The following is a 10602-nucleotide window of genomic DNA, read 5'->3' as shown; positions in this document are numbered from 1 at the left end:
AAGGAACAACATAAAATTGTTATATCTGATCCTTAAGTCTGGTTTGATTTTGACATTTATTGTTCAGTTTCATTGTGCTGTGGCTAGCAAGTAAGCAGCTTTGATATTCGTGATTCTGTGGAATTAAAAATATTTGAGATTAAAGTTCAGATAACAAATAAGCGAATTAGATGCAAACCTAACCAAAAATGTTCTCTATTAATGTGAATTGTTATGGTGTCAACAAGGCCGCAACACTTCCAAAAACAGGTGTTCATCAGCATTGTTAGCGCCGCATGAGAAGAAAGGACTCAACTCCATCCAGTGAAATACAAAGATTTATTGGCTGCAGCGTGGATATAAACGTGCCTACTTACAGCATATTAAAAAAAAACAAAAACATATACATCATTGAGTCTAGACTCTCGATACAAAAGGAAGCGGCTCTGAAAAACACCTTGGTGGCTATATGAAAAAGAAAAACACATTCATAAACATGAGGTAGTCAAACGTCGAAAAATACAATCAATGGCTGAATGATGATGGATGTGACGGTTGATAAATGAAAACACTGACCATGAAAACTGCTTTATCATCTCTTGTACTAGTAATGACACACTGTAGATTCAGGCAGGTATAAACTATGGTAAGAAGTTTCACTTAAACCAAGAGAAGGAGACTAAACATTTTAAAACAATTTAGGAAACACAGAAGACTCAATTTAAACATTGCACTCTTTCAGAGACTCAACTTCAAACACACGCACACACACACACGAGTGGTTTACTATTATTACTGTTATATTATAAGGCATTTAAAGAAATAAATCTCTTGTCTTGCATTTCCTGTTATCGCGATTTTCATCTAAAAGAATTAAAAAGGCGGAGCTCTTACTCCATGTTGTTGTTTGCCCAAAAATGTACACATGCTTCAACAGCCAGGTTTTCTTCATGTGCCCACTGGGGAAGTGTTTTTCTTAAAATACTTTTAAGTGCATTTACAATCCAAATATTGTGATGCTAATCACCTTTGTTGTTTATATGCACGTATCTTTTAGGAGGCTCCATATAAACATTCAGCATTCAATAATACATATATCATTAACTTTCTGATGATTTATAGCGTCTCATATTTAACACAGTCTGATAATCCCTTTCACACTTGAGCATGTCAACAATTCACAGTACGGACAATAATCTCTCGGTAAATATAATCCAAAATAGGCTTCTATGCACAAATATAAATTTCATACTCTGTTCCCTCTGTAGAAAAAATAAAAACCTTTTTAAGTCTTTACAAAAAGAAGAAAGGTAGCCGTCATACATGTTCAGAGACTTTGATTTTGTCCCCACTCAGAGTGGAATTAAGGCACTGATACAAACATTCATGTTGATCTGAGGTGGTGGGGGGAGTGTGGAGCTGTGGTTTCACATAATACAAACATGCAGATTCAAACAAAGAGCTTGAGCAACAACTCCAAAATATATACACTGTACATTTAAAATCTTTAAGAAAGGATTTTTAATGCAGAATCGAAAATGAATCAACTTGAGATAAAACTTGACTTTCTTGATAGAATATTATTAACTCACGTTGCTTCAATATTCAACATCAAGTCACAACACTGAAATATGACTTGTATCATTTATGCAAACCTCCGTCATTTCCAGACGACAGAGCTCAGAAACCTCACATAACATTTATCAGTATTTACACTGTACACAAACCTATACACGCTTGAAAGATCAGTATATTAGCTCAAAGTGAGATGAGAAGATTGATAAAGTACACAGCTGATAGGCCATTGATGAAAAATGAATGGTACAGTTTGAAATGCAAAAATACCATTTACTGGACCAAAAATAACCATAGTGCACTGGAGTCACTGGAAAGCTTCCTCAACATTGCAACCTCTTTCTACATGCCATGCTAATTTTCCTCAATAGTTTAAGTCATCACACTGCCCCTCAGACAGGAAACAATGCTGCTTTGGCCTACTTTCTTCTCAAAAGTAGCACGAGAAAAATAATAAATAAAAAGTTTGACTTTTGTTTTGAAAAAAAGCACTAACCAAAGAGTTAAGTAATTGAGTGCTATTTAAAACGCACAGCTATTGGAAAGCTTCCGGCTGCCTGGTGCAGCTTCCTGCCAATTTTAACAATGACATTAAATGCAGCTCCAACACTGGGATTGTCTCTTAAGTCTGACGTGTTGTTTAACTATATCAATCTTTTTTTCTCGGACTTTGAGGTGAAAACTTGACTGTACATTTGCTATAGCTTTTTTACAACGTTATCTACTGTACAGTGGATTAATATGAAGCCAAAATGAGGGATTGGTAGCCCGTCTTCACAGCTTTCTTTCACATTGATTGGAGTTTACACTTGTGGATACATTCAATCTTCTCTGAGTCGCAGTCTCACTGTGTGAGTACGCTGCACTTTGGTCAGAAGGTGAGTAGTGGTCTGTCTCCTTTGCCATCTTCTTGATCCAATTATCAATGATTTTGGAATGGCTGTGCTTCCTCCAAATAAGACCATGTTAAGTCAGCAAATCTGAATGCTGAGATTGGAACCAAATGTGATTGTTTCTTGTCTTTTTATGACCCTCAGCTTTGACTGCCAGGCTGGCTTTTGTTATCAGCTTATTTGAAGTGGCAGGAAAAGGGTTTTACTAATCCGAATTGTGTGTTTTCTTCTGTCTTATAGGGGGACTTGTGATGTCAGCCAGCCAGCTCAGGCTTTGTTTCCTGCTGCTGCTATGCCGCGCTGCTGCTGGAGCAGGGCGTGCTCTGCGTGCTGCCAATACTGTGGGCGGCGCTGCTGTTCTCTGAGGCAGGCTGAGATTTCTGGACCTGCTGTGTGCCAGCTGTTCCTCCTATAGAAACAGGAAGTAGGAGGGAGTTTGGGGGGAAAGAGAGAAATAATAAGTCAGACAAATATAAAAATACGTCTATATATATGGATCTTGTACGAACATAAAAATGGATTTATTTGTTGTACTATTCAATGCATATTTTCCATCAATCAACAGTGAAATTAATAAAGTGTAGTTCAGCCAAAAATTGTGATCAAAGCAGTTTTGCATAGGGCCGTTTATGTTGCTCTGACAAGTAGAAGAAGAAGAGTTAAAAGAGTCCAAGTTGAAGACGCTCAGGAAGCCAACATTTAGAGTCAACAGAATAGAAATGAGGGACACTTTTGAGACCATGAAACCGAGACAGTGAGAAACATCGGAGAAGCTGTGGTCATCAGGACTGTGTTAACAGGGAAAAGGATGAAGACAGGGTAAGTCTGACTGGCTGTGGCAACCCCTGACGGGAAATGACAGATGTTCATTGTGCGCTGGTTCGATTTCCGAATCGATGTGCTTAGTAATAAAAAAAAGTAAGTTATAGACATGATATCCGTTGGCACTTTTTTAGATGTGTTCATACAGAACAGAAGTAGAAAATCATGAAATCAGATGTGACCAAAACACTTTTTTTTTCGATATAGCGCTTCATTTCAATTGTATATCGAAAGCTATAAAACTTAGGAGTGCAACAAGACACTTATCTTGTGCGGTGAGACACAAGATCGGGACAAGGACCATACGATCGACTATTTTTTTTTTTTTTTCATTTAAATGAGTCACAAAACAATGTGGGAATTTTTTCTTTTCTTTTCTTAAATAACTTGCACTCATCACACACATTTTTGTTGTGCTTCATGTCCATTGGGAGGCATGGAACCGGCGAAACAAGGGGCGTGCGGGAGGAAAAAAACTACCGATGCAAGCGAATGTGGAGAATAACAAGCCCACTGTCGCATACAATACACGGATTTGGCAACAACACTGACGTCATTCTTGCTGTGCTAGCCAGCTCCTGTTTTTTTCCATCTCTTTCTTCTTGCCTTTTTTTTGGCAGGACCGCAATAGCAAATGTCCACTACTGCCTCAACAGGTCACAAACAGATCTTTGAGAATAAAATCTCAAAGGATTCTGTTAAGTGCAGCAGGCTTTACTGAAATGAGAACTAGATGATGTAATGATCACAAACTGTAGCACTACAAGCAAGGCTCATAAACCTTGTGAAAATAACTACTATAGATGTCGTTCTATAAATATAACAGCAAGAATGTTGTCATAACACCAACCAGAGAAAAACATCCCTTTCTCATCTTCCTCAAACAGACCAACTCTCCTGAAACTCTATCTTTTGTTCGCTGGATTCAATTAGACCGACATTAATAGATAACACAGAACAAACACAGCACTGTTGGAACCTTGGCTTGACTTCAGTGATTTATTGTTTTTGGTCAAAGCGAGAGTTTCACGTCTTGTGGATCAGTCCTATTAGAAAGCGTATTTCAGTTGAAAACTCAATTCTTACCGAGTATAGAAGGACTCCCTCTGAGATAAGGATGATTCTATCAGGGACTACTGCGATTCTGTGTGAGCATATACGGTCACTTGAGTGTGTCGTCAGTCTCCCGCTCCCTCTTCTGTGCCTCCTCTAATGTTTACCAGACCAGAACTGCCAGAACTCGTCTCCTCCCAGAGCAACGAAGAGAACAAACTAAAGGGACAGGGAGTCTCAATATCCGAGGAGAATCTGAATTCCAACTCCTCTTATGTTCAGATAAGAGAGAGGGAGGTTGTTTCTATGGGATAGAAATGCCTTGTATGGAATTTGTTTCTGGAGATGTGACGATAGATGTGAAACTTTAGCTTGAAATACTTCAAGGCACTTCATGTGAAATAATAGTAAATAGGAGTTTTCATAGGTCTTCTACATCTGCCGCTTAAACAAAATATTCACAAAAAAAAAGTAGTCATTACCTTTATCATAGTCTGGTACTGAGTAAACACGAGTGACGGACTGTCTTCATTCAAGAGAGAACAACCCAGCTGATGTAGCTTGCACAACGTCTCAGGATGTGTTCTGGATACTGCATGGGCTAGGCTTGTTGGGACGAGGCCCAAGGGCACCATTGCCATATTCTCCCACCAGCAAGTGAGAGTATCTTAGCTTAGACCAAGCCGAGGATATTTAGTTCATAGATAGTAAGGATGAGGATAGTAGTTAGGATAGTAATAGATTTGATAATGAGAAGAAGGTGAAACATAGCACTCGCATAGGTCCCTTAAGAGTCACTTAGGAAGTGATTTTCCCTCCCTTAAAGGTTATGAACATATAGGTCAGTTACCTTGGTTTGATCTGCTTGTCATCGGTCTTTGACGGACCTGATGGCAGCCAATAAACCAGAGGACAAGACTGAGAGTTGCATTTTTATCTCACAACATTGGTAGCGGATCCAACTGATATGACGCAACACAATATACAATTGTGTTTTTTGTTGTTGTTTGTTTGCAACAAAACTTTTTTCCTGTGAGCACCAACTCTTATCAAGTTCAGCAGAACTAAGGAACCGTCCGCTGGGGGTCGAATTGTTATTGCCATGATAACAAATAAAATCTCAAAGATAGTATTGTAGATATACCATGCACAAATAAAGGTCTTTTAAAGTGGAGCCTCATTCTGCACATGGTATACTTGAACTTAAACATCCTGACTGGTTTAATAAAGACGTCTGTGGGGGGCACCAGAGGGTTGAAGGTCAAGCAGACTGAAGAGAACAGGGCTGCTCTGTTAAGGTGAACTGAGTGGACCAAAGGGAGCATGCTTCCTCAATTAGATCAATAAGGTCAATAGGGGCCATCACACTGGGGATGATGGGGAAGGTCTTGGCATCTACGGGGCGGATTGTATGTCTTTTCCTGTAAGCGCCCGCTCAGCACGGGGAATTTCCAGCTGGTCATTGTAGCGGGAATATTCGCTGACCCACCGCGTGGTCCTTTTAAAGCATTCAAAGGCAGGAAAGAGAAGCGCTCTCGCCGCTGACCAACAGGATATATTTACAGTAGAGGGGTCGTTGTGTTATTGCTGTCAGCGGCAGGATGTTTGGCACATTTTTTAAGCTGCTTGGACATTCCTGAGAGTCTTATCGTTTCTTGAAGCCCCAGGGGAAAGCAGCAGGTGAAAGACATACCTGTGTGAGTGTAGATGAACCACAGAGCTCCGGTCAGCAACGCTCCGATGAAAAAGGCTGCGAAAGCGATGCCCACCACTGTCGGCGTGTCCAGGAAGTACACTGCGGCTGGAGAACAAGTATGAAGATGAGAATGTTGTGCCTATCATATAAATCACCTTTTTAATTTCCATTGGTCATGTCTGCTACTTTCTGATCTGCTGCAGTCACTCATTGATCTCCTCTGATTCAGACTCTTCATCCTCTTTACTACAGTTTTTTTTTTTTTTTTACGTCTTAAATTTGATTACAATTTTTGTCCGAACTTTAGGTCTTCTGCTTGTTCCTTGTTCCTTCCACTAGATTGCCAGAGGAGCTATTTATGGACACTACCCTATTTTTTTACCCGAATATACTACGTAATATTACCTCCATCAAGGGCAATGTGCTATTGGTGCATCCATTTATTAACAAAGTAACAAAAAAAGCTATGAACCTCTTCAAATGACTTTTGGAGAAAATTTAAACAGACAGATGATTTGGTCATGATCTGACTTTCCATGTCTGTTTAGGAATCATCATGTCTAAATGTGCATCTCTTTTCCACGGACAAACAAAGACCAATATCCTCAGTTTCGAAGGATATCAAACTTCAAAATATAACGTAGGCCATCACTTTGCTAAGACTGATAAGTGTTTAAGTCAAAAGAAGACCGGACAGAATGAGAGAACATCTACTTACTTTCAGTGTTGGGACCAGGAGGGATCCAAGGAACTGCAAAATAAAGAAATTACAGATTTCAGTGCGGCAGTGAGTGGATCATCTAGTTTATGAAATAATTCAGATTAAATGGTACCAATGTGTGTAAGAAACAGTGAACTAAAAGTCAATGACAGGATGAACTCCCTGACAGAGGTCAGTCTTATATCTATCTGGCCATCTGGAAGGATTTCAAGAGTGAAACTCAGTTTAATAACGTCTTCACTAACAATACAAAGGCGCTTGTGTATTGAGGAGTGGGTCAGGCTCAGGTCCAAGACTGGGGCACAATGAAGTCTATTCTGAGAAGGAACACTTCAGAGTTTTTATCTCATTAAGAGGATGGAGGGAAGACGTTTTAATATCACAAGGGATGACGGCTAGAGGACGTCCACTAGCACTGTTATCGCCCCTTCACTATCAGTCCTGTGAGACTTGTTGCCCTAAGAATGCTGTGTGCGGCCGGACGTCAGCTTGAATTGCTGAACTCTGTTTGACTCTTGGAGCTTTAACCTTCTGTCAACCTCATGCACCTTTTCCGGACACGTCTTTTCTGTCTTCTGAGAGCAATGTTCTAGAGGGATTTGGTATTTGCTGCGGTACACACAAGCTGATAGTTCAACTTTCAACTGCGGCCAGAGCTGGAACACTTCTGATATCTTAACTAACGTCATTTGTTTATGGAAGTTTGGTTGCTGCGGAGGGAACGAGCACCGCTGCGTAATTACTTGTTTTCGTTCAACTCTGACCTCCCCCCTCACAGATAGCAGACACCACTGGTGAAGCCTCCGTTAGACTCTTGACACCAGGGTTTCTTACTAGTAAAGCCAAGAACAGCTGAACTGTGGTTTTAAAAATATGATACTGAAGTTAGCGCAAGTCCTGCAGGACTGCAACACCCGGAGCAACAACACAAATAGCAGCACAGCAGTCCAGCTTCAGACCCACTGTTACTCCGTACCTCCATGTCAGTCCTTCAACTACACTGGAAATATTTAGGTTCATTCAAACCATGCGATTTACGTGTTTAAGTTCTGCAGCATTTCACATTTGAAGTTAGGATCTAAACTCCCTTTCCTACTGAAATCCTAGTTTAAAAGAAGTGAAAATGACTGAGCAGTTCCTTTGTGGCATACAAAGGGTAACAAAATCGAAATATAACCTCCAAAGCAAAGGCAAATTGTGTTTCCATATCAAATGTAAAAACAAAATGTCCATATGTTGCTAGACCATATTCCTGTTTTCAGGGGCTTCATAAAAAGAGGATTACCCAGGCCACAGTTGTGAAGTAGTAAATCTACCTCTGATGAAAGGCGTTCAGGCTTGTTGTGTTTTTCCACGCACAAGGCAGCCAAGTGGCCTGCTTTGATTTGTGGATGTAATTGAACCGCTGTCTCCTAGAGCACCATGGACCTTGAAAAGGCTACTTGTTTTCCTTGTCATCTGAGCAGAAGAGATGCCTTTTTGTGCTAGAAAACTCGGCCTTTGAGAGCAAGTTTTTTAATGAGTGTGTTTATGGCATATTTGTGTTTACCTACTCTGTTCCATGGAAAATAAACGCGCAGCACTGGCACACTGGTGTGGGCAGAACCGTTGCTGCTCTGTGCTCCCCTTCACTCTTTCCTGACATTGGGTTTTCGCCCACTGGCGGCACCTCTATCTCCGCTGACAGTGCCACAGCTTTCATTTCTAAACCCAATAAATCCTATTGAAGCATTTTTTAAACGTTTATGACTGAAGGATAATTACCCAAAAGTTTGGTTTTAAAATATAGTCAACTATATAACTATATAATTCTGACTGAAATAAAGATCTACGGGTTGGATTGTAGACACAATAAGAATCATTTGATGGATGTTTGAAGCGTACAACTGTGGCATCATTCCATTATACAAAATAAAAATGGTTAAAGAGTTGGCTCCAATGGCATCAGTAACTATTCGAGGTAGACAGTATTCCAACTATGCTCAGCCCCTTTGTTGTAAGCCTTGTCATGAAGTTCATGAGAATACAGTATAAGATGGGTGACTCACGTTTACCATAAACCTGCTCAAAAGTCGGTCGCACACATGTGCAGCGAATCGGAGCAACTCAGGGGGAAAAACCACTGCGGAGACATCAATGTAACCACTAACCGAATAGCATAATGAGATTGTATTCAAGCACAGAGTGAGATTAGTGTTTGCAGTATCTTTAGTTCACTTGTCACCAGGCATGATGACGCCACACGATGGAGTTGTGACATTTCTCTTGAGTCACTGCAGTTGACTCAAACTGACGGGAGGTCTACAGTTGAGGTCATTGCTCAGTGGGGATGCAGAATTCTGGCAGAGATGTGCTTGGAATGATATCACCCATCTTGGTCATAATCAGTCAAATGTGGCTGTGATTACCTCTGGGCTCCCTGAGACAACACCAACACGGCAGGATTCCAGCCGGAATCAATAAAAGGACTGAAAAATTTCTTTCCAGAGTGACTGAGTGAAAGAACTCAATCTCCTAGCACACACACACACAGTAACTCCTCCTGCCTCCTGGTGCATCTAGTGCAGGGGCCTAAGTAAAAACAGCTTAGTGCTGTATGACTCCACAGTTTTCACTTCTTATCACAGTCCAGCACGGCTGCATGAGCTCACGACAGTCGTTCACATTAACCCACGCACACACATTTGTATACAAGCATTTAGTGTAAACAGACAAAGCGCGTGCACTCGTGCACTCACAACGCTGCTAATGACCACCAGATGTTGGCAATTGGTGCTCGGTGTGCTGGGGTTTGGTGTTAACTTAAAGCACTGGGCTGAGGTTCCATTTCACACCCAAACTCTGTTCTCCACTTATTCTATCAGCATCTTTATCTTGTTAGACGACACAATGGTGAATGATTTTTGATGATATATTCTGACCACCTGTGGGAAGTACGAAGCATTTCATGAGTTTGTATTTGCTCACCTGTCACATTCGGCCGACCAGAGTTGTCTACTACAACAAGTGGTTTGGTGGAATACTTGGTGTTCAACATGATGTTCACGATATTGCCCGGAGACAGATCACAGTTCTCGCTGGATGACAAACACTGAGAGAAAGAAATTGAACGGTGGGCTTCATTGTACAAAAAGAAAAGCAGACTTTGCAGAGGGTAACATTTCGACATTCGCGTCCTGTCGCCTACCTGTGGTAGCCTTTCGTTGATCTCAGGTCTCTTGGTGCACGGCGACATCTCACAATGCAGGAAGAGGAAGGACGAATTGAACTTTGATTTGAAGTTGAAACTGAATGTCTTTTTCTCCGTCCGGCTATCTGTATTCAGAGGGTGGAACCTGATCGAGTCATCTGTTGGGCAGACTGTCTCGATGAGCATGTAGCCAGACGTCATCATGGGGTTGGTGTTCGGAGAGATAAAGCACGATGTGATGATGAACCCCAGGTTGTGATCAGCGGCAGTCATTGTCACCTGCACAGGTAAAATGAATTGAAGGTGAATCATACAATACAATATAACTAGACAAATTAAACTAAAGTTTGTTTTTTTTCTTTGGCAAGTATTTACTGTAATAACACAGCAATGGCAAACTCAATTGTCCAGGGAAAGAACAAAATTCAAAAACAAAAAGCAGAGGAAATGTTCGGATGCAACAAACACTTTCCCATCATTCATCAACTTCCCTCGAAAGCACTCAAATTTCACACATTTCTAGGTCTGCAACAAACAACTATTTTGAGTAGTCGGCTACTCACTGTGTTCATTCGCAAGTGATTCAGTTTTGAAGTGCAAAGTGGATTGAGGGAACAAAAGTCTGTTTGGTTTTTGATAAATAGGACTTTTCAGACAGACTGAAAAGCGCTGC

The 10602-nt window shown here is 40.8% G+C and overlaps 1 protein-coding gene across 1 annotated transcript in view; it reads right to left on the bottom strand.

Moving 5' to 3' along the window:
- Window positions 1–317: 317 nt before the first annotated feature.
- tgfbr3 (transforming growth factor, beta receptor III) overlaps window positions 318–10602 on the bottom strand; it is a 53153-nt gene continuing 42868 nt past the window's right edge. The window contains exons 13-17 of the mRNA XM_053878267.1: window positions 9927–10208; window positions 9707–9830; window positions 6737–6769; window positions 6016–6123; window positions 318–2856 (exon numbers count right to left, since the gene is read on the bottom strand). Coding sequence (XP_053734242.1) covers window positions 2738–2856; window positions 6016–6123; window positions 6737–6769; window positions 9707–9830; window positions 9927–10208 — 666 coding nt within the window. The 3' untranslated portion in view covers window positions 318–2737. The remainder of the gene's footprint in view (window positions 2857–6015; window positions 6124–6736; window positions 6770–9706; window positions 9831–9926; window positions 10209–10602) is intronic.

Source organism: Synchiropus splendidus, chromosome 1, assembly GCF_027744825.2.
Source record: "Synchiropus splendidus isolate RoL2022-P1 chromosome 1, RoL_Sspl_1.0, whole genome shotgun sequence".
Lineage (NCBI taxonomy): Eukaryota > Metazoa > Chordata > Actinopteri > Syngnathiformes > Callionymidae > Synchiropus > Synchiropus splendidus.
The sequence above is the reverse complement of the archived record's forward strand: the minus strand, read 5'-3'. Positions and strand labels throughout refer to the sequence as shown.